Genomic DNA, 26,280 nt, shown 5'->3' with positions numbered 1-26,280 from the left:
GTGAGCAGGTGAAGAGGAGTAGTTTTGTTTGAGTTATAGATGTGTTGCCCTGTATAGTGTGATGTAGGCAGGTAAGATGATTGTTTTGCTTGTCTGCATTAATGGAGAAATAATTGCAAATGCACCATTTTCCTCCATGTCCCCAAATTTGCCTCTCCTTCCTCTGCCAGAATGCTGTTGTTTGGCAGCCTGCCTCCCTGCAGTGCTGGCTAACTTGTGTGCTGACTGCCTATTTTATTTGAGATGGCAGGAACCTCATCAAAATCAATGGAGGAAGGTGAAGCTTTTTCACAGGAAACTGCAGACAGCATTAATCTGAACAGATTGTTGTATTGATCGTGACTTTGTACAGTTTCTGTATCCCTTGCTGGGACTGGGGACTGCAAGCCCAGCTCTGCCATCTCTCTTCTTCACTGTCCAGTGAGAGAAGCAGTGCTGAGCTGTCCCTATCAAACAGATTTGGCCTTGCAATACCTTCTGCCATTAGTGCAGCCAAATGAGCCTCCTCCTTTCCCATTTGTCTTCCTGCAGGGAGTACTGCCACAAGTCCAACCACTCCTCCAACTTCTCTAAAGCCTGACACAGCACCAGCTGTTGCTCCCACTGTGCCCACCTCAAGTCAGCCTCCAGCAGGAAGTGGAGCAGCTGTTTTTTCCTTCATGCCCTCAGCTGTGAAGACTCCTGGCTCCACAGGCAGTGATCCTCCACCATATTCCTTTGCCACTGATACCTCCAAGCAAGCCCAGACTCCTGCTCTGACTGGAGCAGCAACATTCTCCTTCTCCTCTGCTTCTTCCAAGGCATCCATGACTCCTGCTTCTGTAGGCAGCACTACAACAGCTCCTGCCACCTCTTTTCCTTTTGGGTCCATGAACTTTAAACCAGCTGCAGACAGCTCGTCTGGGCCATTGCTCTCCACAGCACCTGCTGCACAGAAGCCATCTTTTGCACCTTCAGCTTCTTCAGTCAAAGTGAACCTCAATGAGAAGTAAATAAATTCAGCAGTGAATGCAGGGGCTGGATACTTGTTAAATTGCTGCAGGCATGGATAATGTATGGTAGTTCTGAAGATGGTGTCTGGCTTTATGCCCTGACAACAGTTTCTCACATTCCCAGAAAAGCACTGAGGAAGCCCCTCTTTATCCAAGAGTATCATGGCTGTGGAAATCCTCAGTGCTTCCCATGCCAGAGGTTATGTTCACGGGTACTAGTCAAGGGACAATGCCAAAAATTTAGACTGATACATTGCCAAAGACTTAGGGGGGGGGTTCTATATCTTTGTTTCATAGGCATCAAACAAATTATTTCTTGCTTTGGTTTGATGCAAATCATGGCTAAGGACTGCTGGGAAATCCGTTCTGTCTGGGACTGCTTTAGTGGAGTGGTGATAGCACAAGTTTCTCTGACAGTTTGTTGAAGGTTCCTTACCCCCAGTCTGAGGAAGCTGGAGCCACAGCTGATGGATTGCTTTGCCACTCTGTGTTCAGCAGAGAGGGTGCCAGACCTTTTGGTTCTGTTCTGAAATGGCCCCTTCTCACTGAGCACAGCATCTGGAGTCTTCAAAGTTTGTTCACACTCGCTGAAAAAAACTAATATTGATTAGAAACTATGCAAAAAGGGTTTGAGCGTTCTCAGATGTCATATACTCACTCTTCCCTCCAACTCCTGAGACTTGCTTTTTATTTTTAGAAAAAGTGGTTTAAAACACAGAGCTATGTTAATTTGAGCTGCTTTTTAAGGAGAAGAACTTTCATGTGAATGCATCATAAGAAATTTCTGATGGTTTAAATGATTATTTTTGAATTAGAAAAATCTTTACTACCAGAATCTGATGGGAGCTCTTAGGGCTTTTTATATTTTGTGTATAAAGCAAATGATACACCAGTGAATTGGCTGAATATTTAAATTGGCTGCCTTGAGGAACTGAGTTTGCAAATGAATAGAAATTCATATTTTCTTGCAGAATTTCTGTTTGAGCATTACTCTGAGGATGACACTGAAGGGCAGCTCAGATTTGCTATAGTTGGAACAAAATGATGAGGTGCATTTTTAGCAGGGTAGTATTTTTTGCAGGCATTTAGCTTTTGCTCATGGGAGGATCTAAGATAGAAGTCTTTGTGGTTCCATGTATTCAGAAATTATCCTGAATGGCTCCTTCCCACTATCTCCAGAAGCTGCACTCGTGATTTTGTATCTGGAGCTTGAGTTGTTGCTGATCCCAGGGGATGCTCATTCATTTATTCATTCATTCACTCATTCATTTATTCATTCTGTTGCAGGTTCACCGCTGTAGACACCTCTTCTCCCACGAGCAGCAGTGGGCAATGCACTTCCACAATGTTTTCCTTCTCAACCAGTTCCAAAACTGCTCCTGGAGGTTCTTTGAGCCAGTCCATGCCCCTTGCAGCCCCTCCTACCACATCACTGAAGACTTCATCCCCTGTGCCTGCCACAGGTAGGAGTCTGATCCCTATTGTTAGGAATAATGCATTATAAAAAACACTCTAAAAGTTTTTAGGACACAGGGAGCTTCATTTGGTTTCTTGCTTGTTTATCCTGCTGCTTTCCCTGCTCCAGAGGCCCTCCTGATTAGCACACCATCATGATGTGGATCACTTTGTCTTGAAACTGAGCATTTTTTCCATTTGTGCTCTATTTCTCAGAGAGCCATATGTGACATAATTATATTCAGCTGCTTAAGTTTGCCCAGAAGTTCTGGCATTTTCAGTGCTCTGAATGTTTCTGGGCAGCCACACAAATCAATGCCTTACCTTCCATCTGCATTGACCAGAGTTCAAAGTAGTCACAAGACAAGTGGAATGGAAGTGAAAAGGCACCTGAGGAAGGTGTGTTCTAGCATTGGGGCCCATAGCACTACTGCTTTTGGATTTGATAGTGGTGATTGTTTCTGATCACAGCCAGTTTCCTCAAGCTTTGTATAAGTTCATCAATTACTGTTGTTCTTATTAAATCCCAGTGGCACGACCTGCTCAAAATACTCCTTCAGCTCCCTTGGTACAGAAGACACCCAAAATCACCCCATCAGCAGCAAAGCCAAGCTCTACTCAGGTAACAGGAACTTGACTGGGTTCTTTAGAGGGTGAATGTTTTTCATGGCCCATGAATTGCTTAGCATTCCTTGGACTGAACTAGTGTTCTTAGGTCAAAAAATTAACTATTTTCTGATTTTGAAACAGTAGCAAATCTGTGGTTCTAAAAAATGTTCTCTGCATGTCTCTGCATATAGAGAGCTATATTTTGACCTATGTTACAATCAGAGTGTATGGTGTCTGAATGGAGTTTCTAACACCAGGCCTTTTTTGGTATTCTAAGCTCCCCATTGCAATGGATATATCCTTAATATTGGTTTTAGTTTTGTCTTTTTTTTCCTCCAGAGCAAATCAGCACTCCCCAGCACAGCTTTAGAGAAACAGACCCACCAGTGGAAGGAGTCAGACCCTGTCATAGCAGGAATCAGGGAGGAGGTGAGATTTTCAAGCAGTTTTCTTCATACTGCCACACAAACACTTCCATTCAGCTGTGTTCTGATGGTGTCTGTAAGTAGTTTAGGAATCAGAATGGAAATCTTCCCTAAGATGATCAGCCTGTAGTTGTTATTTGTGTGTCCTGTTCAGTCATCTTCAGTCACTGTGTTGAGAAGATGGAGTATTCTTTCCTGTTAATGTTCAAGAAGAATTTCCTGCTTTGGCTGCAAAGTGACCAGTGTTTATGGTGTAGTTGAGGCATGATCCAAGAGCTGAGACATTTGTTCCAGACCCTGCTGTGTTTTCAGTGGCTGCCCTTTCTTCCACTTGACCTTGCAGATTGCACATTTTCAAAAGGAGATGGAGGAGCTGAAGGCCCGGACTTCCAAAGCCTGTTTCCAAGTTGGAACTCCAGAGGAAATGAAGATGTTGCGAACTGAGTCAGATGATCTTCACACCTTCCTCTTGGAAATTAAAGAGACAACAGAGGTGAGCAGGCTATCTTCAAACTGTGAACTTCCTCACCTGATGTTCCTCCTTAACCTGCTACAGCTGAACTGCAGATGGAACATCTGACTCTGCTGTGTTAATGAGGAGGTGGTATTTGCCTTTCTGCTTTCAGGCAGATGCTTGCAGAAATGGCAAGAAATGGTTGTGCTAGAAACGGCAGTAGAAAATGTTCCCTTGAACCTTGTCTCATCTGTTCTATTTCACTTTGCAGTCACTTCATGGAGATATCAGTATTCTGAAGACAACCCTGCTGGAGGGATTTGCAGGGGTAGAAGAGGCTAAAGAACAGAACGAACAGAATCATAGCTCAGGGTATTTACACTTGCTCTATAAGAAACCTTTGGATCCCAAGAGTGAAGCACAACTTCAGGTATGAATCATGTCAGCCAACTTCTGATAGAGAGCTTTAAATAAAATAAAACTTAGGTTTGTGTGTGCAAGTTGTTCTGCCCTATGTATTTGCTGTTTCAGTAAGTAGTCTTGTAAATGTGTGGTGAGCTTTGGTTTCCATGAGTTTGCAAGAGATGCTGGAAATCCTCTCCTGAAGCTCCTCTCTGTTCTTGCCATTTGCAGTAATGATTCAAAATTCCTTCTGAAGGGATGTAGTTCACCTGAGATCCAAGTCTATTCTAATCTTAGAATGTGACTCTTGACATCCTGTTCCTTCTCAGCCTGTAGTGTTTGCTCAGGGATTTCAGTTAAAAGAATGTTGGGTTTTTTCCTACACTTTATAGAAGAGTTCTTGGAATTATTTTTATCTTGAGCAAGTGCCTTATGGAACAATTTGATGATTTATTATGACTTACAGAATTGTGTGGTTAATTTCATGGATGGTGGAGCATAAAGCTTAATGATATTCTGAAAGCTGGGGCACAAAGGAAAATAACCAGCAGCACATAAAGAGGCTTTCAAAGACAAGAAAGAAAGTAGGGGTGAAGCACTTTTTGTTACAGCTCTGGTGATGAGGGCTATTTAACCCTCAGCAAAATAGAGTGAATGTGCCCTACAAATGATACTTGGTCTTTTATACACTGATAAGTTCCCCTCAAGAGGTTTGACTGGCAGGTTGAAGGCATAATTGAATGTCATCTTTGTGGCAGGAGGTATCAAGACCATGCATGCAATTATTAGAAATCAGCTGACACAAAGTAATTTCTTTTATGTCTGATCTCTAATCTTCACCTGGATTCTGTTGATTGATTCACAGTCTTAATTGCATGCCTGCTTTGATGTCCAGCATGTCTCTCTGACATTTAAAGCTTATGCTTGTGACTTCAGAGAGATGATAATCTTGAAGTATGTGTTTCACTGTGTAGAGGAAGGACCATGAGGAAAGTAGAACTTAGTGGGAGAGAAGTGGAAGTGGATTTGAATTGAATGAGAGAGTTTTTGGGTCAACTTTGTGGAAGTTTGCTTTGAGAAAGCTGTGTGCTGACTCTGAAATCATCCCCATTCTCCTGGGTAAGAAAAGTTCCCTTAGGCAGCTTTGTGTCTTCGTTTTCAATGAAGTTTTCAAGACCCTGAGACTTTTCTGATGTCCAGCTCTACCAGTTTGGTATCCAGAGAATTGCTGCCACAGTAGGTGCTGGGGAAAGGAAACCTGGGCTTGGCAGTGTTTAACACTAAGCCCACAACAGGACTGGGTTTGCTTTCAGGTTGGAGAGGTCCCACTAGAATTCCATGCTGTATCTTGAAAGCATTTGCAGTGGAATTCTTCTCAAGCTGTGTTCCTTGGCTGCTTCATCATATTTAGGTGAACATTCTGTTGAGATGAGCTGAAACCAACTGCAGTTCCCATTTCCATTTTACAAGGTTGGAGTTCAAGGCAGGGCCATGCCATGGCAGGCAGGAAGGATCACAGGAATGAGACTGAGCTCTGGGTTTGTTTGGGGAGCAGAGCTTGGGGCCAGAGCTCTCTGGCATAGCTGCTGCAGTTGTGCAGCTGTGTGGTCATGGATAAGTCACTTTACTCTCTGTCCTTGCTTTTTACTTACTTTTATTTTCCTACCTATAAAAGTCAAATTAATTCCTTGCCTTTATGTGGGAGGTGTGAGCATTTGTGAGTGCTTTCATGAATCATAGTCTGTGAATGCTAATGTTCTAGAGCCGTGTGAGCAGCCTGCAAAGCTTTGATCACTTATAATTGTTAGAAGTTTCAGTGTTGTAAGATGGGACCAAATGACTCATGTTCTGGAACTGGCATTTGAAATAAGGATTGTTTTGTATAATGCCTGGTGTTTGTAAAATCCTTTTTGTAAAGACCTTGGCAGCGTTTTGCAAATATTATGGACAGTATTACTCTTAGTTGAGAGCTGAGGTGAGGGCAAACCCTGGACAATGTGTACCCTATTGATTGTTACATACATTTTCACCGTGTTGGGTTCTGTTGTGCTGGCAAAACTTTCCAGGCAGAAATACAGGCAAGCGCTCTATGGCTTGGACTGAATGAGCCCAAAGAATCTTCATCTTCTTCAACTGAAACTGAGATTTCTGAAATGCATTTAAAGCTCACTTTATTTTGCACGGCAGGAAATCCGGCGCTTGCACCAGTATGTGAAGTTTGCTGTCCAGGATGTGAACGACGTTCTGGATTTGGAGTGGGACCGGCACCTGGAACAGAAGAGAAAGCAGAAGTAAGTGATTGAAACTGGACAGAACTATATCTGTGAATAGGGAATTAGTCTATAGTCAACAGACAAAGACCATTTTCTCTTTAACAGTATGATCTTTTTCAAGATGATCTTTTTCTGGGAGTAGAACTTGTCTGAGACACCTAATGGGAGCCATAGTTTCAGACTCTCTGGCTTCATACATGTTACAAGCTTGTCTCCTTGTACAGTGCAAATAGAGCTTATAGAAAACAAACTGTAAGCTTTGCAGAAATTCATTGATAGCAACTAATTAAACCTTTCTAAGACAAAACATCTTAAAGCAAATGAGCTGAATAAATAAACTGACAGCATATTCAAAGGAGAAATCTATATTCGAAATGAACTGAGCTGCTTGGTGATTGACCTTGAGTTTCAGTAGCCAGAACAACTAAACCATTGGTGTTTGCTTGCCTGCCTGTGAGCCAGATGCACAGAATGGTCCTTATCCCTGTCTCTTGATCTGATCTCTGCAGGCGTCTGATAGTCCCTGAGCGAGAGACTTTGTTCAACACCCTGGCAAATAACCGGGAAATCATCAACCAGCAGAGGAAGAGACTCAACCACCTGGTGAACAGCCTGCAGCAGCTGCGCCTCTACAACCAGACATCTCAGTGGAGTGTTCCCAGTGATACATCTCTAAACAGTGCTCAGAGGTATGTGAAACATGAATTCCTCCCTCTCTCTTGCCCCCAGCAATGTGCAAGGCTTCATCCTCCGGAGAATGATGTTTTGTGGGCATGGTATGGGAGGGCAGGACATTCTAAAGATTATACTAAACCATGCCCACGTAATACAGAAGCTCATTGGTTGTATTCTTAGACACTGTTTAATGCTTAGCAGAAATTTCTCCTAAAATTTTAAAGAGTTTTTTTAGTAAATGGGATAATAGAGCCTTCAAGCTGAGATACTGCTGGTTGTCTGTCTGACCTCAGGGGAAGAAGTGAATGGCTATTGAAGTTTCTAAAATAGTTAAAGTGCATCACACAGTATCTAGAGGAGCCAATTGTTCCTCCAGATATGCCTGTGGTTCTAGTGGCTACTTTGGCCCAGTTTTGTTCCTGCTTTGGTTGGTTTCTATCTGCTGCTGCTGTTTTTTCACTGTTCTGCCTTGTCCCAGTTTTGACAGTGACCTTGAAAGCCTGCGCAACGATTTGATGAAAACTACTTTGAAATCACATGCCAAACCTTTGCCCAAAGCACCTGGTAATTTATTATTTCTTCCTGCCATAAATGTGAATTACCTTTTTTTTTTGACTTGCAGTTTGACTGTAGACTAATAACTGCCTTCCATTTTCCAGCTAAGCTGTCCCCAGTGAAGCAGGCACAGTTGAGGAATTTTCTAGCCAAGAGGAAAACTCCACCAGTTAGGTCTACAGCTCCAGGTAAACTTTTAGTGACTACAGAACTAGTCTCATATGCTTTCCAGGAGGGTGACTTGCTTGTTGTGGGACTGAGACCTGAAATTAGCTTTTGACTACTCAACCCCTGCTTCTCCTTTCCTGTTCTCCCATCTGCTCTCAGGAGGACTTGCCTTCAGTTGCTGTCTGGTTGAAGGCTGCTTTTCCAGGCAGTTAAGAAGACAAATCCTATCAATGCATGAGTAAAACGAGCCAATAGGAGAGCATCCTAAAATAGGGTGCATTTGTCATTGCTGTTACATTGGATGGTTCCCTCAACTTAATACTGAATTTTGGTTTTGATGTTGTAGCAAGTTTGTCCCGATCTGCCTTCCTGTCCACAAGATATTACGAAGATTTGGATGAAGTCAGCTCAACATCCTCAGTTTCCCAGTCACTGGAGAATGATGATTCCCAAGCAGTGGACCAGGAAGAAGAGGCTGCCCCAGTCCAAGTCCCTCGTCATGCTCCTGTGGTCCGAACTCCCTCAGTTCAGCCTGGTTTGATGGCTCAGTCTCCATCCTTTGGGAAGCAACACCACCTGGGTACTTTGTGTGAGTTGTGTTTGCAGTGTCTCTTCTCGATGTGGTCTTGTGGGTAGCTTTAACTACTGTATTATCCATTGCCAGTGCTTCAGGCCCTGGAGAAGAGTGATTGCAGGATACAGATTTACTTTTCTAGGTTCCCAGGCGCAGTAAGAGTGGCTTTGTAACCTCATGAACTTGAGCTAAAAGCACTAAAACGCCTTGACTCACTGTCTGGGTTTTTGTGATAGCCTGGTTCTTTCAAAGTGCAGTGACCTAAAATATTGCCCAAAGACTAAGAAACTGGAGTACTACTGCATTTGTGGCCAAGGTTAGGAGTTCTGAGCCCAGCAAGTCTCAGTAAGAACTGCATTTGCATACATTCAGTTTTCCTTGTGCAAGAGAGATTTCTTTAATCCCTGCAACCAGAGAGAAAAATAAGGTGTCAGCAGAAGTGTCTGTTACAGCAAACTGGAAGTCCTTTAAGGCGTTAAAATGACATCTATTGAGACTTACTAAATTCCTTGGGATATACCAAAATCTGCCAGGGACAGATTGTGTTGATTGTTTGAATGGCCTGCACATGAGTCCTGTCAGAAGGAAGCTGTGTACTTAGAGGAACTGCAGTTCAGCAAAGGCTTTCAAAGGCTCCCTGATTTATAGAGAAACATTTAACTAATACTTTCGTTAATTTGGTTTTTTTTTTTTTTTTAGTGCCTACATCTTCAAACAGAATCATCCCACAAGGGGCAGACAGTACAATGCTTGCAACAAAGACTGTGAAACATGGAGCCCCTGCTCCCACTGTCACTGTTCCAGCACCACAAGCAGCTGCTGCTGCTGCAGCTCTGCAGAGGCAGATGGCTGCTAACCAGTCCCCAGGTAAAAGGATGGCTAATTGCCCAAGTGACCTCTGAGCAGCTGAATGGGGCTTTAACAGGGATTTAGTGCTCTCAGAGGAGGAGATCATCAAACAAAATGTGGCACACATCTGTAATTGTGAGCTATCCAGCGTTCCTTTGTCTTCCCTTTTCCTGTAAGCTGCTAGTACAAAATACCTGAGAAACTCTCATTTCTGTTAACAGAAGATGTTACAACGTTTGTAAGAGAGAGTTCATAATAGTTTTGGTCAGCAAACAAAAAATGTACCAACTATATAGATTGCTGCCCACTTCTTTTGTCCTTAATGAAGTCTGAGATTCCAAATGTTTCGGGCCAGGTACACTATGTATGTTTTAGAATCTTGGATGGATCTTTTTGGAATTATTCAGGCCATACTGAATTAAATGAAATGCTTAATATGGAGTTTTTCTTTACATCTTTTTTTTTTTTTCTCCAATTTTTTTTCTGTTCCTTAAAGCTGTGAGCACCTCCTTGACTGAATCAACTCTGAAGACCGTTCCTCAGGTGGTGAATGTTCGAGAGCTCAAGTCTGGTGCAGTGAGCCCAGCAGTTTCTGCAGTAATAGGGTGAGTGAGTGCTGCCCTTCTTTTGGGTGGCCTTTGGTAGCATTTGCACTGGAGCACATCTGCCAGTGGGGAGCAGTAGCAGTGTTTTACTGAGTCTGGCTGTGTAAGACCTAAAGTGGGTGCATTTAGACAAGAGTATTGGGTTTGTGGATTGAAAGAAAGAAATAATGACCTGGTAAAGTCAGTCTTTCAAGGAGTTGCTAATGGCTTGTCCTGAACAAATGATGAGACCAGTATTAACTGGTCTTAACCAGTATTAACTCCTTCTCCATTTGTATTAATCTCCTTCTCCATTTGTCTGTGAAATGCATTTATGTGCATCCTCTCCTTTTGGGATTCAGTGGCTTTACTGCTAATAAGAAATTTGGCCCTGGTATCTCTCAAATCACTACCTCTGTTGTACCTCTTTCAGTGAGGGAATTGCAGCCCTCTGTCACTGAGTGTGGTCTGTGACTTCAGGCTGTCCAGATGTTTTCCTTCTACTTTGTCATCCTTTGCTGAGAGAACTTCTCTGGAGTTACGCCTCTTCTGTCTGTTCCCAGATTCACCCCCTGAAGGGAGGGAGAACTGTGCTCTAGCTTTTCTGGAAACTTGTCTCAAATGTTTTGACATCAGAATTTTGACTGAGGGGTTGGGTGTCACTGGGGGTCAGAACACTACTGAGCTGCAGGGCTCTTCCTCAGGAGTAAACTAGGAACGTCTGGTATTTAACCTTGAATTTGTTACCATTTCTTGTGAGTTAGCTGTAACACTTGCCTTCCCTACTCTGCTTCCTGCAGACAACAGCCAGCTCAGCTCATTCCAGAGATTTCTGCCTTATCACCAGGCTCTGTCACCAGCCTAGAACTAGGCTTTTTCCCTGTCATTGTAATGACCTTGGAACTGTCTTTGCCTGAAGTTCTTGCTGTTGCTTAAGACCAGGGCAGTGCATGGCCAGTTCTGGGCTGGGGAGGGGAGGGCAGAGTTGGGCTTACATGAAGAGGGATAAATTCACCACATATCTCTGATTATATATGGAGTTGCAAATGCTTTATCCATATAACTGTGAGCTGTATGTGCAGCTCCTGGAACAATTGCTGTTGTTGCATCACCATTGGCTTTCACACATTTGTGTGTACTCTTCACCAATTCCAAAGGTGGAATTCCTTAGATTCAACTTCTTAAAAAGGGAACAGTCTCACAGTGATAGTACTCAACTAGAGACCTTTACATTTACTCCATGGTTTCTGTTGCATTTTAATTGAGAAACAGCTTGGGTGCTTCTTGCTATTTTATTTCTTCCTTAAAAGTGATGAACTGGAATGGGGAGGGAAATTGCTACATCTTTTGAAAGTCAAATTTGCAGACACCTCTACTTGGGAATTTTCTGGCTAAAAGTAGTGTGACCAGGAAGAGTTTTCCACCCACTGTTTCATCAGAACTATGATTGAAAAAAAAGTAGAAAGTACTGGCTGTGCATAGAGAAGGTTGTGAGTGAGCAATATGCAATGAGATTGGTTTTCACTTGAACTGTAGCTAAAGACTGTCTTACTTTCAAGTAGTTTTAGACTGGCAGTATTGATTGATCTCTCTAATTTATAGAGCACCAGCTAGCTTGATATCTTGGAGGCTTTCTACAGTTTTACTTTATAGCTGACCTCATAAAAATGTACTTTCTAAAAATTCTACCCAAATGAACCATGCTTGCCAGTCAGATTCAGCACTAAAATGAAGAGCATTCACCCAGCAAAGTTAATTCACCAGTTTTTGCTACTTCAGACATCGTGGCTCTCTTTTGCTGCCACAGCACACTCTTTGAATGGTAAGCAGAAATGATTTTTTTAGTTGTTATCACTTGTTCAGTGGCCTATGACTGGGTGTGTTGGTGGTCCCAGTCCAGTTACTAATACATAGCTTTTCAGTGAAAAAAAAAATCCTTTCTCCACAACTGAAGTCAAACCCAGCATTTTCACAGCATTGTCAAGTGATCTGGAGATCAAGTCCCAATCTCTCATGAATTTCACAGACTTTTTGTTGTTTTCTTTTTGTTCAGTATAAGCTTGAAATTTACAGCTGCACCATCCCAACACCAACTTTTTCCAGTGTTAACCTTGAAGTTTTCATTGTTTGCTGTACTTCTGCTTTGGGCAGAGGGCAAATCCAGGCCAGGCAATGTAGAGAGAGTACTCATGGCTGGAAGGAAGGAAGGACTTTATAGTAAAGCAAAGCTGTTTAAGGCACAAAACCATATCCAAGACCAAATGTGCATGCAAAATGTTTCATGTATGTGTCCTTTTCCTTTGGAATATGGTAGAAAATTCCTGTGAATTGGCCTGCAGCTGACCAAACAGTACATGCAGTTTGGGAATCCTCATGCTTTAGCAGACAGACAACTTTGGATGCCCAAATTTCCTCACTGTCTGGGATTTGTGGCCTCAGCCAGAAATTGATTATTGCCTTAGGGAACTTCTGGTCCGAGTCAAGATGGAGAGAACCTGCCTGGGTAAGAAAGCTGGGCTTTGCCACCAAGAGGATGCAATCATGGTTGAATTTAAGCTTCTGAAATTTTCTGGTATTGGCCAGTGAAGCTTCTGAACCTGGTGGGTCACAGACTTGAGGAGATGCTAAAGCTGGTTGGCTGTTCCCAAGTTGCACTGATTTGATTTGTTAGTGCCCCACAGTGCCAAGGTCAGATCCTGCACCCCATGAGATGCTGCCATTCTGCAGCAATTGTCTGGGGGTTTTATTTCATGGTCAAAAATACCAAACTTACAAGGTAGAATACAGGTTAATTTTATCATAGTTCTTGCCATGACTTTGTCAATGTTTATAGTACACTTCAAAGACAGGAAATGCTCCCTCCACCCCTTCCCCACTTTGCCTCCTTACTCAGCATTTCTAAGCATTGCGTGTACGTGTCTGGACTCCACATTGTGAAGGAAGCTGCTTAAATTTGTTATCCACTAGGCATAACATTGTAATCCCCTTACCTGCTGATTTTTCATCAATTCCCTGTAAAATAGAAAGCCCTGACTCTCTTCAGAGACAAGAGTGTCTGGAGAAGACTTGATCGTTTCAGTCTAGAGGTTTAAACACATTTACAGACTTCCTTTGTTAAATGTGGCTGATTCATTTAAGAGGTTTATTCTCTAATCAGATTTGTCCTTTTGGAGCTGTGTGTGGAATCTTTAATAGTGGCTGTTGTTCAAGGCTTCTGGGAGCTGTGCTTTCTGAGAGGAGAGGAAATCCTCTTTCAGACTAGTTATTCATATAATTATTTAATTTTTCTTTTTAAGATCATCTGTACCTCACTCTGCAGCCCAGGCAGTCCATCAAGTTTTGGCAACTGTTGCTACAAATCAAGCTAAACAGGTATTTTGATATAGAGCCCTTTCCCTGTGGAGTACTTACCTGGGCATGCTCAGCAGAGTTTGGGGGTTTAATTTTCATAGCTTGCCCTGCATTCTTGACAAACCATTCCTGAATCTGTGACCTTGACAGTGTGATGCCAGGCATATCTATGTTATGTCTTGCCTTTTCTCACTTCTGAAGACATGCAGCTTTCTACTGGCCGCAGCCTTGCTGCACTGAGGGTTGCAGCTGACAGCAAAGGAAGCTGTGTTAGGTAGCTACAACTAAATTTCACACAAAAAAAAAGAAAGTTACAGGCAATCAAGGGAGAGGTATTACCCCGTTATTCTACTGAAAATATTGCTTAATGGTTGACAAGCTGCTGGGTTTTATATCTATGCATCAAAAAAACCCAATGCAGCAGTCTTTGTCCTCTGGAATCATCGAGCTGCTGCCCACGGAGGCTTGCTGACTTGTTGAAAAGGCTGAGGACTGACCCTGTATTTATGTGTCAAGACATAATGGGCCCAAGAGTGCAGAGCTCTTCTAAGTGCTGCAACCACCCACCACTATTTTATTCTTAAGTCACTGCATGACACTGGTAATAGCAAACCAGTGTCAGAAGGACCTTTGTTAATGGGCAGACTGCACTGACCTGAGGTGGTGCTGTGTTTTAGACACCTCTGACAAGCTCAATGAAGAGCCAGACTCCACCTTCCTCTGTGTGTGCACCCTCTCCTATGGCATCCACAGCTGCTCCAACATCATCTGGCAGCAAGATCTCAGGTGAGTTTTCTTTCTCTTGTGGAGATGGAAATAAGGCCTGGATGTCTCTTGCAACATGTCCGGGTGCACAGTCCAGAGAATGAGGATACTGAGGAGAAAAGATTTGCCTCCACTGAGAGGTTTTTGTGCCAGTCTTGAGGGGGAGAATTTGTAAAGCAAAAGTACAGAAGTGCAGGAGAGTGGTTTTCTATACTCCCTGTGTTTTGTCTGTTCCTGCCTCTAGAATTTAGTGACACAATTCCTTGTTCAGAGTGCACTCAAGGCTTGTAACTCTTATCAGGAAATGCTGAAAGCACATCTTCCACAAGGCTACTGTGGTTCGACAGCAAATTAAAAGCAGCTCTTTTGTTTTTAAAACGTTAAAATCCTCCTGATTTTAAACATTTTAAATGTGCTGATTTGATTTTTAGACACAGAGAGGAGTACCTGAACAAGCTTGATCTAATTCTACTGAGCACTGAGGTGTAGGACCAACTTTAGAGCCAGTTCAGACACAGCGATCAGTCTCATCGAGTTGGGAAGCTTCTAAAGAGAGGAATGCTCAGTTCACAACTTAACAGGGAAAGAGGAAGCATTAGTGGAAGGAAGCAATTGATTTTTAATGTGTATTAGATAATAATGCTTGCATTGGACATGGTTTTATAAGCCTCTTTCATAAACGTCTGAAATCCATCTCTGTTGGTCTTTTGCCTTTAATCCGTGGATGTAGGTTGCCTCTTAGCCAGGGGTAAGAAGCAGTAAAAATAGCTAGGAATCATATTTGACTTGGCAAATGCTTCTTAAATTTTGGTTTACTGAAAATGTCAGCTCCTGAATTTGATAGCACTTCCTTTTTATTAGAAATTTATTAAATTATAGCCTGTCTGTGCAAGCTAATCCCTGCTTTTGTAATAGATGGATTACAGGGTGCTTTGTTTATTTTTTTTTTTTTTTTTGGTAAATTTATTTTAAAAGTATATTTATTTGTTGTTCTTGTAACTTACAGGTCAAGGGACAGTAAAAACAGTTACAGCTGTTTCTTCTACTGTGACATCAGCGCAAGCAACAACTTCACAGCTTAACAAAACGTCCTTGTTTTCTTCTGCAGGGTCTGTATGAACATTAAGATTTCTCTGTAGTTGACATTAAATATGAGCATTGGCTGTTACAGCAGGTGTTGCCCACAAGCTGTGCAGTACTGTGAAATGGCACCTGCAGATGTTAGACTGGGAGGGCAGGGGTTGTACCAGGGTGCTTTGAAGGCCTTGTTTGTGGAAGCCTGAGTGAGGTCTGAAGGTCTGTGAGACTTTGACACAATATCATGTTGCTCTGAGATTTTTCAGTTTATAACTAATCAAGAGTAAAGGATGACTGGCTTGCTTTTGGGGTTTATCTGCAGTGGACTGTTGAACAAGTTCCCAATTAGGACTCGAAATCTGTATACTGATGGTCACACTCCCTGAATTACTTATTCATTTTAATGAATAAGTAGAACAAAATTTGTGTTTTGGCTTGAAAAAGTAATCAGTTCATGAAGGTGACAAGAGGGTGTCCCAAGCCATCTGGTGATATCTGTTACATAACAATAACACAAAGCAAGGCACGTGTTATGAACATACAGTTACTCTGAAATCTCTCTTATGGAATGGTATTTCAAGGATGGCAAAAATCTTTATTTGGTTATATCTTATGTTTAGGGGAGAGGGATGATTCCTTAGGAATGATTGTTTGAAATTCTGCATGGTTGGCAACATTAAGTCTTTCAAAATACACACACATTCAAATGGGTGGTTTCTTTCAGTTTTATCCATCTCTCTACATGTTTTTTAAGTGGATGCTACCCAAATGCCTTGCTGGGCTCTTCAGAGGGCTAAGAGAGTCCTTTTGAGTGATGGAAATTCAGATTCAAAAAGCAAACAACCCTGCCTTTGTCCCATGTGCAGTGCCTCAGTGTGTAAACCATATGCTAAATACAGTGCTGTTGTCAGTGATGTCTTAGTCCCATGGCCTGACTTCTATATCAGCAGCTGGTCTTTGAGAATCAGAAAAAGCTTAAAAAGCCTCAGGGAATGAAGATCTCTGCAAGACTCATTATGAAAGATCACAGTATTTTTGCAAGACAAAATATTTTCAGTCTAAAGTAGTCATGATAACTTTTCATTTTTGTCTTGCTATGAGTGATCTCCTTTTTGATGGATGGTTGTATCCAGTCATTCCCTTCTGCACATGCACTGATTCTTCCCTTTTAGCTCTTTCAAACTCTGGTTGCCCCTGTGTTTTTTTTCTCTCACCAGTCTCCCCAGATCCATCAGATTTTGGTGCAAGGGGAAGAAATGCACAGCAGAAAGGAAAGAACATGGAAGGATGAGGGGTGGTCAAAAGAACTTTGAACCGTGACTCTCTTTAACCCTCTAGAAGCCTTTTCAGAGAGGGAACAAATGGAGCACTGTGTGTGTGTGTGCTTCTCTCTTCCTATTTAGTCCTTGGAGAAACTGCTCCTGTGTGCCTGGCTTTGTGCAAGTCTGTACTGGAAATCTGAGTCTCAGAGTTGTGCTCATCATATGGTTGGAAATTTCAGCACTTTGAGCTAAGTCATTCTTTCCCTTTCTCCCCTCTCCTCCTAGGTCTGTATTTAATTTTGGTGGTGTCACATCAGCTGCTTCATCACAGACGCTGCCCAACCTCACTCCCTCACAAGGTTAGTTTGGGACAGTGTGCAAAACCAGCATCTCTTCCCTCTTAATAGAGTGTTTACTCTTGCTAATCCATGTGGTTCTTTTTCTATATTACATTTATATTACTAGAATTGCAATATATTTCATATTGCAATAACATTTCATACATATGCTGGGTTCTCCCCTGTAGTACACAGAAATCTGGGCCACCCACCTATCAATTAAGCAAAATATTTGTTGCCAAGAACATTTAGGAGACAGTAGTTTATGAAAAGGGTAACATCTACAGTCATTTCCTCTGCTGTTTTTAATCTGTAGATTTAAATTTGCTGAGGAGGATTGACATAGAACTGTTATCCAGTGAGCATTTAGCAATCAGAGGGAAGTGCTTGGAATGGCTTTGTGTTGCTTCCAAAATTGAAGTGACAATACACAGGCTGCCTTTTCATGTTATAGGTAGACCCTACTTGTCGAGTCTCATAAAAGGGAACTGATAAAATCTGCTTTGTAATATTTTTGAAGCTTTTTGCCTTTAATTTTAGTCTTGCAGATGAGATCATACAGCCAAAAAATTTGCTCCCGATGTTGTTTGTTCCTCTGATAAAAGACATCACCTCTTCTTACAAATCTTGGCTCATTTCTATCCTTAGACCATCACAGCTACAGTAATGCTACTGATACTCTTGATGTTAAGCAGAGAGAGTGAAGTGGGCTTAAAATTTGGAGATTAACATAAAAGGTTAGGTAAATAACACAGATAAAGCAGGAGTGGGAGGTACAGGAGGCAGACTTGTAAACCACAACATTGTGTGAAGGCAGGTACTTCACTCTGTTCTGTGAGCTGGTAGGAACACCTTGTCTCTGTAATTGGTAATGGAAGAACTACAGAATGTAATTTCAGGGCCTCAGGAGGGAAAAAAAAAGCTACATTATTGAGTGTCAGTTACTTAAATATACTTAATATAGAGGAGAACACAAGGATAATACCAGATCTGCTGAGAAGCTTTTACTCTTTGTTGTTTGATCTCCATGCAGATTTCCTGTATTTTGTCCAAACACCGGTTCAGTATTTTCAAGTCAGAATTTGTTTGGTGCTCAGAAATGAAATGACAGTACATTAAATAAAACTAGCCCAGTCTCCCTTAAAACTTCAGCAGTTTCACACTGTTGGACAGCAGTGTAGGTTCGAAATGGAGCTGCTTTGGCAATTACATTTGAGAGTTTTTCTCTAGTTTTTCAAAGCTGAAAACAGGCTGTATCAAAACGGGTTGGTGGTCTATAAATAGCTGAATTTGTAAAGAAAGATTTGATTTTGTAGAAGACTGTTCAAGTGTCAGAAAGTATTTTTATGACCTTAACTGTTCTGAGCCATTGGTTTAAAAAGAAAGTGCTGTAGTAAATGTCAGGAATTTTTTACCTGAACCAAGTAAGAAGTGGTGAAAGTGGTGTCAGTAGAAAATTATCTGTAATAACCAGGTCTTTCATGTTTTTATCAAACTGCTGAAAAAGCAATAGGAGTGAAAAGCTGGAGTTGTCGGTACTCAAAGAGAAGGATGGTTAAGTGGAGGCTGTGATGTGAGAGTAACAGTGTTTGTCACTGCCACCCTGGCCATAAAGGCTTCAGGTGTCACTGTTGTGTCCTGAATGGATATGAAGCTTGCAGTTACCTGGTGGACAGAGGCTTTATAGTTTTGAGGCAAGAGCACTGACAGTCTGTGAAGCACTAAAATGGACCATTATTGCAAGAATGATAAATGAGCTTTGCATACCCTAACTCGATTTATTACCTCTGTCTCTCTCACTGACAGCCCCTGCAAAAGAATCGGCCCAGCCAGATTCATTTTTGTTTGCTGGGAGTTCCAAACTTGGAGCAATTCCCGAGGGCTCCTTTGTATTTGGGTCCCACAAATCAGCAAGTGCTCCAGGAGGTGTAGCAGGAGGTAGCTCCTCAGCAGATGGCACCCAGTCAAACAAAGCTGCTGCAACATCATCTTCTGCTCCCTCCACAACCTCTGGCAAGTTGGATATCGCTCCATCCAAACCAGCAGATCACTTGTTTCAGGGCAGTCTGGCTGGGGAAACTCTTGGGAGCTTCTCAGGACTACGAGTTGGTCAAGTAGATGATAATGCCAAGACCACCAGTAAAGCACCATCTACCAGTGTTGCAGGAACACCGTCAACTAAAGTGTCTACAATACCTTCTGGGTTTAATTTTACTGCTCCCCTGACTTTAGGAAAAGCTGGAGAAGCTGCTTCAACATCAGTCACGGCAGCTGGCACTGCATCCCTGTCCAGCAGCACTAGTGCCACAAGCAGTCTCTTTGGCAATGTCCAGTTAACCAGCACAGGGTCTTCTGGGGTGTTTAATCTTGGAGGCTCTGGTGGCAGCAAACCCACCTTTTCCTTTGGTATTCAGCAAACAAACAGTATGAGCACTTCCACCTCTGCCCCTTCCACTCTCCCTGCTTCAACATCCCTCTCGTTTGGAGGTTTCTCAAGTTCGTCACAAACTGCTGTCCCTGCTACAACTTCCAGTAAGTCTGCAGGGGATGCCAAATTACCACCTGGGTCAGAAAAACCATCTGAAAACGAAGCTGTAGCAGCTGGGTCTTCACCTCCAGTGCCACAGCCCCAGGCACAGCTCTCAGAGCTGCATAAAGAACCCGCCTTACCCCAGGCCACAGCTGGGGACGTGGTCCCAGAGGGCTCTGGGACCACAGTGGCACCACCTGCCCCTGACACCGTGGCTGCTCCCACCTCCACCAGCGAGCTGAAGGCTCCGGTACCTCCTGCTGTCTCCACAGTCACCCCACCAGATCAGAATGTCTCAGCAACAGCCTCCACAGCAAGTGTTGCCTCTCCTGCAGAAGCCACAGGTGCCCCGGCTGCTACCTCTGATGTTACTACAGGTGTGCAGAGTCCAGCTGTTGTTGCCTCTGTGTTTGCCCCCACTTCTGCAGGCTCCTCGGTGTTCTCTCAGCCGCCAAGTTCCAGCTCTTCTGGCTCGGCGTTTACCCAGCCTGCCGGGGAAGCAGCTGCTGCTCCTTCCACACCACCCGTTTTTGGACAGCTCCCAGCAGGTACCACAGCATCCTCTCCATTTGGGCAGCTCACCACCAGCACTCTGTCCACAGCCACTGCTACCAGCCAGGCTGCCACCTCAGCCTTTGGTACTTCTGCTTTTGGCACCACCACCACAGGAGGCTTTGGCCAGCCAGCCTTTGGGCAAGCACCAGTCTTTGGACAACCCGCAAGCAGTTCTTCAAGTGGCTTTACCTTCAGCCAGTCTGGGTTTGGGACAATGCCAGCCTTTGGCCAGCCAGCAGCTTCCACAGCAGCCTCGAGCAGTGGGAATGTTTTTGGAGCCCCGGCCAGCACCAACAGCGCCAGCTCCTTCTCCTTTGGCCAGCCAGCCAGCACGGGCGGGGTGCTCTTTGGGCAGAGCAGCCCTCCTGTGTTTGGGCAGAGCTCTGGCTTTGGGCAAGGGGGATCTGTGTTTGGTAGCAGTGCTGCTGTCACCACCACCACGTCCTCTGCTGGGTTCAGCTTCTGCCAGGCCTCAGGTAAGGGCAGAGCGTTGGCCCAGTGGCACTGTCTGGCTTGGAGTGTATCACTGGGGAAAGCAGGATGGCATCAATGCCTTTTTTTCCCCTATGGCACCTGATGGGTCTCATTTTTCTGGTTTGGTTTTGTTCTGTTTTGTTTTCAATTGGTAAGAACAAGAGCTGCAGTGTATGTGAGAAGCAGACTAATGTTGGAGGCAAAAGAAGCTTTTGCTCTGCTTCACTATTCATCAGCAGGCCTCTGAATGTAGCTTTGTCATCCAGTCCTGCCTTCATTTTTTACTTACTAGTCTACCTTAATTTAATTTTGAATTACATATTATCCTGCCTGTTGCACAATAACTGGAAGTGTTGTAAATTGTTGCACCAAAGGCACAGAGCAGCTCTGAGACCATAACCAAGGCAATGAATAAACACAGATGCAGCGCTTCCTTCAGTGGCCTGCACTGAACAAATGCAACAGTGGATGTAGAGACAGGTGTAATATTGTGTCATCAGCTAGGTTAGCCAAAAAAAATTTAAGCCCTCAAAGTGATGGGTTTGCAGGGAAAAAAATCTGTTAAATCCACTTTTGCATTTGGAAGCATCTCAAAATTAAATATAGCAGTAACACGAGCATCAGCTACCTGTCCACACACTTAAATTGAATTATTGCACAGACCAAATCTCCTTGGTCAGTCCCTTTTTGTTCTCCACATGCTCAGTATATTGTTGGGGCTTTTCCAAAGGTTTTTCTGTACAATCTTCAGAGAGCTCCCAGGGAAAAGTGACACATGCATAGTAATAATGGAGAGCATGTATTTCCAAGGAAGAAAAACTAATTAGGTTCATTTAATTAAAAATGATGGCACTGCAGGCAACTGCTTGCTCATTTTAACTACAGTAGCAGAGAATAGTTAAATTGTGGGAAGTGAACTCTGCTCGAGAAAGGTGTTCCTAATTATAGAGATGCAAGTTTTATTACAAAAGGCACATTTAAGTGAAGTGGGAAATGGAAAGGGGAGTTCTTTTTTTAATCAAAACATTTCATTATCTTTAACAGGAGTCTTCAGGTAACAAAGCTCAGATCTTTTTTACACAGGGGCAATCAGAATGCTCCAGTGCTTGTGCACGACTTGCAGTATTATTGTAGCCATGTTAACAGAAATCCAATTCTCTTAGTGTTAGCAACAATTCCACAGGTGAAAAAGCCTTCTATTGTCTATATTTAAGTTGGCCAAAGAGAGAATGAGAATGACTTTCACATAAACTTTCAATGTAATTTATTTTGTGTGTGTGTTTGCACATGCTTTGTATTTGTCCAGCCTAGATATGTTTGGTAACATCATTTGTATCCTTGTGTTTTGGCATGGAAGACCTGTCCTGATCCTGTCCTGGTCTAGTGTCACCTCCCTGAATGTCTTACACTGTGGTAATAGTTTTGGTGGTTGATTTTTCTTTTTTCTCTTAGGTTTTGGTTCTAGTAACACAGGTTCTGTGTTTGGGCAAGCAGCAAATACTGGAGGCACTGTCTTTGGCCAGGCAAGTATTTATGGCTTTTTGTAGAAACAAAGGGCTGTTACATGTGGGGGACTTGGTCAGGGTTCCCTATTTCTGATATATTTTTTCAAAACACAGTTTGATGTGTTAAATAAAATGTGTCCTAGTCTGTACTGGAGATATTTCCTGTTGTGGTAAGCACCAGAGCATCTGCATGAATACCCCAGGAGGTATGGAGGCACAAACATTTTATCACATGCAAGATAAGATAGATGCAGTAAGTCTCCTGCCTTTATTCTATGCAAAGTGGAAAGTAGGGCAAGTGTAGGGCAAGTCTCAAAGGCATTATTCTGTGCTGTGGACAAGATTTAAGACAGACTTAAATAAAATTTCATGGCATTCTATTTTGGAAGGTGATTGCTGGCTGCTTTGTCAGCCCCTTCAGACATCCAGAGAAAAGGCCCAGGCAGAACAGCCTTGGTGGGAACATGTGCTGCTTTGACTTTGCTTAAATCCCTTTTTTTGTCCTTTTTGTGTTCTAGCAGCCATCTTCTTCCACTGGAAGCTTGTTTGGAACTGGAAGTGGTGGGAGAGGTGGGGGCTTCTTCAGTGGTTTGGGAGGAAAGCCAAGCCAGGATGCAGCCAATAAGAATCCCTTCAGTTCCTCCAGTGGAGGATTTGGATCCACAGCTTCCCAGAGTAAGTGAACAAAACAAGAATACAAAATGTGCAGTGATTTCCATCTGCTTTTGTGAGCCCATCTGCTTTTCTGCTGATTGTTTTTGAGTAAATTGTGTGTTAATATGAAAGGCTTTGAGGGAGTAACCAGAGTATGTGTGATGTGTAATCCAGAATTTTTCTTCTAGGTTTATGGAAAACAAGTAGGGAAGCCAATGAAACAAACAAGCAGATGCAAGAAGTGTGAATAATATCTATATTCTGTAGAGAATTCTTGTCTAAATCCTTCCTTAAAATTAAATACTCAAAATTCTTGTCACTGAATTTCTGCCTCCAACTTAGTTGGAAGTTAGAAAGCTTTGATCATCTCTCATCGCCCTAAGACTGTAAAAATTGCAAAGAATCAATATGTGAGGGAGAGAATTTTTGTTAACCTCTGCCTAAATATTAATATCTTTATGCAGCACGTGCAAGGTACTTTATCAAAATTTGCTGTGACATATGGATAAGCAGGTAGAAGGCACAAAGAAGGGGAAGCAGTGGCTGAACGTGAAAGTTGGGAAACAAAGCAAAGCTGTAAAATTAGTGCTGCAAGTGGTTAGAAGTAGCACTTCAAGCCCTAAGAGAGAAAATCCATTTATTTTATTTCATCTTTAATGACCCATTGGGATTAATGGTTGAGGTCAGTTTTCTAACCTTGCTAATTTAATCATTTAATGCAGTTCTGGGGTTTGTGATGAAACAAAATAGATGGTTCACCAGAGAAAAGCTTTGGTTGTTCTGTGTCCTGCCTCTAGTTGCAAAAACTCCCTGTAGGCTTATGAAGGATGAAAAAATCAGTTATTTCTCAGTAAGGCTGGAGAAATTTGGCTCCTGCTTTAAGGTCCTGTTAGATAATCTTGTGTAGAAATACTGAGCATTGCCAAAAGAGCTGAGAACACTTAATTTGTGGTGTGCTGATATTTGTGTTGTCTGGAGAGACTGATTGTGGCTGCTGGGATTTCTCACTTGAGGAATTGTCTTTTACTGACTGGGGCACAGGATGCATCTAAACAAATTATCCCTCTTGGTGATTTACTAGATTGCAGCAGTAAAGGGTTGTTAGTGGTCTATCAAATCCAGAATGGATCTTGGTGCAACTACAAAGTCCTGTAGGAATTAGGGAAAACTTGGCTTCTGCCTGTGTTGTTTTCAGCCTGATGTTCATTGTGTGCTTGGGGGTTGTGGAAAAAAAAGTAATTTTCCCTTCTCCTGCTTCAACTAATGAAGTGCAGTGTAGAATATTGTCTGCTCTGAGTATTGGCTGTTTATAAATATTCTTCATCTCCCCAGATTCTTCGAGCTTATTTGGAAACAGCGGAGCAAAGACTTTTGGCTTTGGCAGCTCCTTTGGAGAGCAGAAGCCTACGGGCACTTTCAGCTCTGGTGGTGGAAGTGTGGCCTCCCAAGGCTTTGGGTTCTCCAGTCCAAACAAAGCAGGTACTTTGGGGATGCACCCACTAGGACAGCCCTCACTGTCTGGGAGATATTTGCTGTTCTACCACTTAGCTGTCCACAGCCTGGACTCGGTGCACGGACAAGAATTGTCTCTGAACAATAAATGAAAAATAATGGCTGAGTGAATGGAGCTTTAACTGGTGGGTCCAAGGCAGAATTTTACTCTCTCTTATGCAGCATCCAATAACCACATCCTCAGGTGTTAATTCCAAAAATTCCTGTTGCAATTTAAGAGCTGAGAGCTATGTAATTTAGTTCTGGTTTTATGTTCTGTAGAGTCAAGAGTACAGAACATGGAACTGAACACATTTTTCCTATTTTAGATACTTCCTTGGACTATTACTTTACAAAGTTTGCTCTGGGTTTTGTAACCTCTTTTATCCCCATTTCACTACTTAAAATAGTGGAAAAAGGAAAGTGAAACACGTTAATATTCATTGCTAAAGAGAGTGTTTGCTGACCAAAGCTTCAGCCCCTGGGATAAATGCTCTTAACTTCCTAGAGATAGAGGTAACAAAATATCTGATCTGCCTTTAAATAATTCAGCCCTAGCATTTATTTTTTTTTCCAGACCTTTTGTGTTTACAGCCAAACAGTATCCATTACCTTGGCATGGACTGGAATTTCACCCTGGGTATTAAAATGTGCAGTGGTATCCCATCCTTATCCCTGGTCAAATAAAAGAGCAGGTGTCCTTCATGTTCCATGGTGAAACAAGCCAATAATATCAGCAGATGAACATAGAAAGAAATCATCTGGGTAGAAATGCATTCAGAGCTGCAGGAGGCAGCTAACCCCTGAACAGAAATTGCCAAGAGCAGAGATAAATTCTCAATTCCCTGCAGGCAGTTCCACTGACCTGGCATTTAATCCTTCCATTTTAGTTTCCACCACTTAAACCAGGATTAGATCATACCCTACCTCCCAAATCTTTGCATCACTGAAGCACCTAAACCCCAAGTTTGCATCTACTCTCTGATCTTAAGAGATGGGGGAGACTAGCCAGTTGCAGTTTTCTTTCATGCATTCAGGCACTTCTCTGACCCATCTCTCTTGCAACAAAACACCCTGCAGATTGGAATTATTTCTATAAATTGGTGTCCCTATGATAGGATGAACACCCCATTATCTACCTGGAAAGCTGCTCTTTGTTTTCTCTCTCTGCATTATTGTTTATGTGATATTCTTGTCCCCTTTTTTGCCTCTGTTTTGCTCAGGTGGCTTCGGTGCTGCTCCAGTGTTTGGCAGCCCTCCCACTTTTGGGGGATCCCCTGGGTTTGGAGGGGTGCCAGCATTCGGTTCAGCCCCAACCTTTTCAAGCCCTCTGGGCTCAACGGGAGGCAAAGTGTTCGGCGAGGGGACGGCAGCAGCCAGCGCTGGAGGATTTGGGTAAGCCAGGGAAAACAACCTTCTTGCATGACAAGGTTATGCTTGGTTACCTCTGCTTTTACATGAAGAATGTGTTCTGTCATTGACTGGTAAGCTCGAAGTGTCCTTGGTTTGATTGTTTAAAAGACAAAACCAATTAAGGTATAAAACTAAAACTCACACCCCAAAGGGAAGAATGAGTGTGATCATTTTAATGCTGATAACTCCTGTGTTGAATCTTTAGCTTTTGAGATGTCAGCTTGCAACTCTGTGAGGAAATGCAGGGGTATTTTCTCTGTGTGCATTTAATGAGTGCAAACCTAGGACTACAAACTATGCCTAGCAAAGAAAATAACAATTATTGTTATCTGTTACTCTGTCCAGACACTTTATCCTCTGGTTAGATTCAGGCTAGAAATGCTAATGAGAATTCAGGCTGTTCTCTCACCTGTGGGATGAGGCACTTGAAACGGTCTGTGCTCCCAGAGCTCTTTATATTTATCCCTCCCTGATTGTTTTCACCTGTTCCTGTGTCCCCTAAGCCTGTGCTTGGCACCAGAGCAGACAGCACATCATTCCTTGCTTTGTTCATCAAATACAAAATTCCAAACCTTGCCAAGCAGCTTCTGCAGGAGGCAGCAAATGCAGTTCTTCAGCATTGTGCTACCAGCCAGCAACACTCCTTCATGTCCTGCAGTTACAGTCAGACTGAACAGAGCCAATTAAAAAGAGAAAAACTTCCAGTGAGGAGAGGAAACCGGATGTCTCCCCAATCTTGGTGTTTATATATTTCACAAGTGTTTGTCTCTTAGTCTGGTTTCAGGAGGAACTGCCTTTAATAAGGCACAGGGGACATCCAGAAGTGTGATTTGTTAATTCCCTGTGGGCA

General features: G+C 42.8%; 1 protein-coding gene across 2 annotated transcripts in view; it reads left to right on the top strand.

Moving 5' to 3' along the window:
* NUP214 (nucleoporin 214) overlaps positions 1 to 26,280 on the top strand; it is a 39,189-nt gene that overhangs the window by 8,094 nt on the left and 4,815 nt on the right. Inside the window, exons 12-33 of one of the 2 annotated variants that reach the window (XM_053996506.1) lie at positions 532 to 988; positions 2,280 to 2,455; positions 2,978 to 3,069; positions 3,396 to 3,485; positions 3,825 to 3,974; positions 4,207 to 4,365; positions 6,525 to 6,628; positions 7,120 to 7,299; positions 7,764 to 7,849; positions 7,945 to 8,028; positions 8,355 to 8,597; positions 9,282 to 9,449; positions 9,928 to 10,036; positions 13,312 to 13,387; positions 14,044 to 14,152; positions 15,138 to 15,240; positions 16,756 to 16,829; positions 18,615 to 20,369; positions 21,820 to 21,890; positions 22,394 to 22,547; positions 23,859 to 24,005; positions 25,241 to 25,412. In XM_053996506.1, coding sequence (XP_053852481.1) covers positions 532 to 988; positions 2,280 to 2,455; positions 2,978 to 3,069; positions 3,396 to 3,485; positions 3,825 to 3,974; positions 4,207 to 4,365; positions 6,525 to 6,628; positions 7,120 to 7,299; positions 7,764 to 7,849; positions 7,945 to 8,028; positions 8,355 to 8,597; positions 9,282 to 9,449; positions 9,928 to 10,036; positions 13,312 to 13,387; positions 14,044 to 14,152; positions 15,138 to 15,240; positions 16,756 to 16,829; positions 18,615 to 20,369; positions 21,820 to 21,890; positions 22,394 to 22,547; positions 23,859 to 24,005; positions 25,241 to 25,412 — 4,759 coding nt within the window. Of the gene's footprint in view, positions 1 to 531; positions 989 to 2,279; positions 2,456 to 2,977; positions 3,070 to 3,395; positions 3,486 to 3,824; positions 3,975 to 4,206; positions 4,366 to 6,524; positions 6,629 to 7,119; positions 7,300 to 7,763; positions 7,850 to 7,944; positions 8,029 to 8,354; positions 8,598 to 9,281; positions 9,450 to 9,927; positions 10,037 to 13,311; positions 13,388 to 14,043; positions 14,153 to 15,137; positions 15,241 to 16,755; positions 16,830 to 18,614; positions 20,370 to 21,819; positions 21,891 to 22,390; positions 22,548 to 23,858; positions 24,006 to 25,240; positions 25,413 to 26,280 lie in introns of both variants that reach the window. The other variant, XM_053996505.1, reaches the window with a different exon arrangement.

This window comes from Vidua macroura, chromosome 21, assembly GCF_024509145.1.
Source record: "Vidua macroura isolate BioBank_ID:100142 chromosome 21, ASM2450914v1, whole genome shotgun sequence".
In the NCBI taxonomy this organism is placed as follows: Eukaryota; Metazoa; Chordata; class Aves; order Passeriformes; family Viduidae; genus Vidua; species Vidua macroura.
The sequence above is the reverse complement of the archived record's forward strand: the minus strand, read 5'-3'. Positions and strand labels throughout refer to the sequence as shown.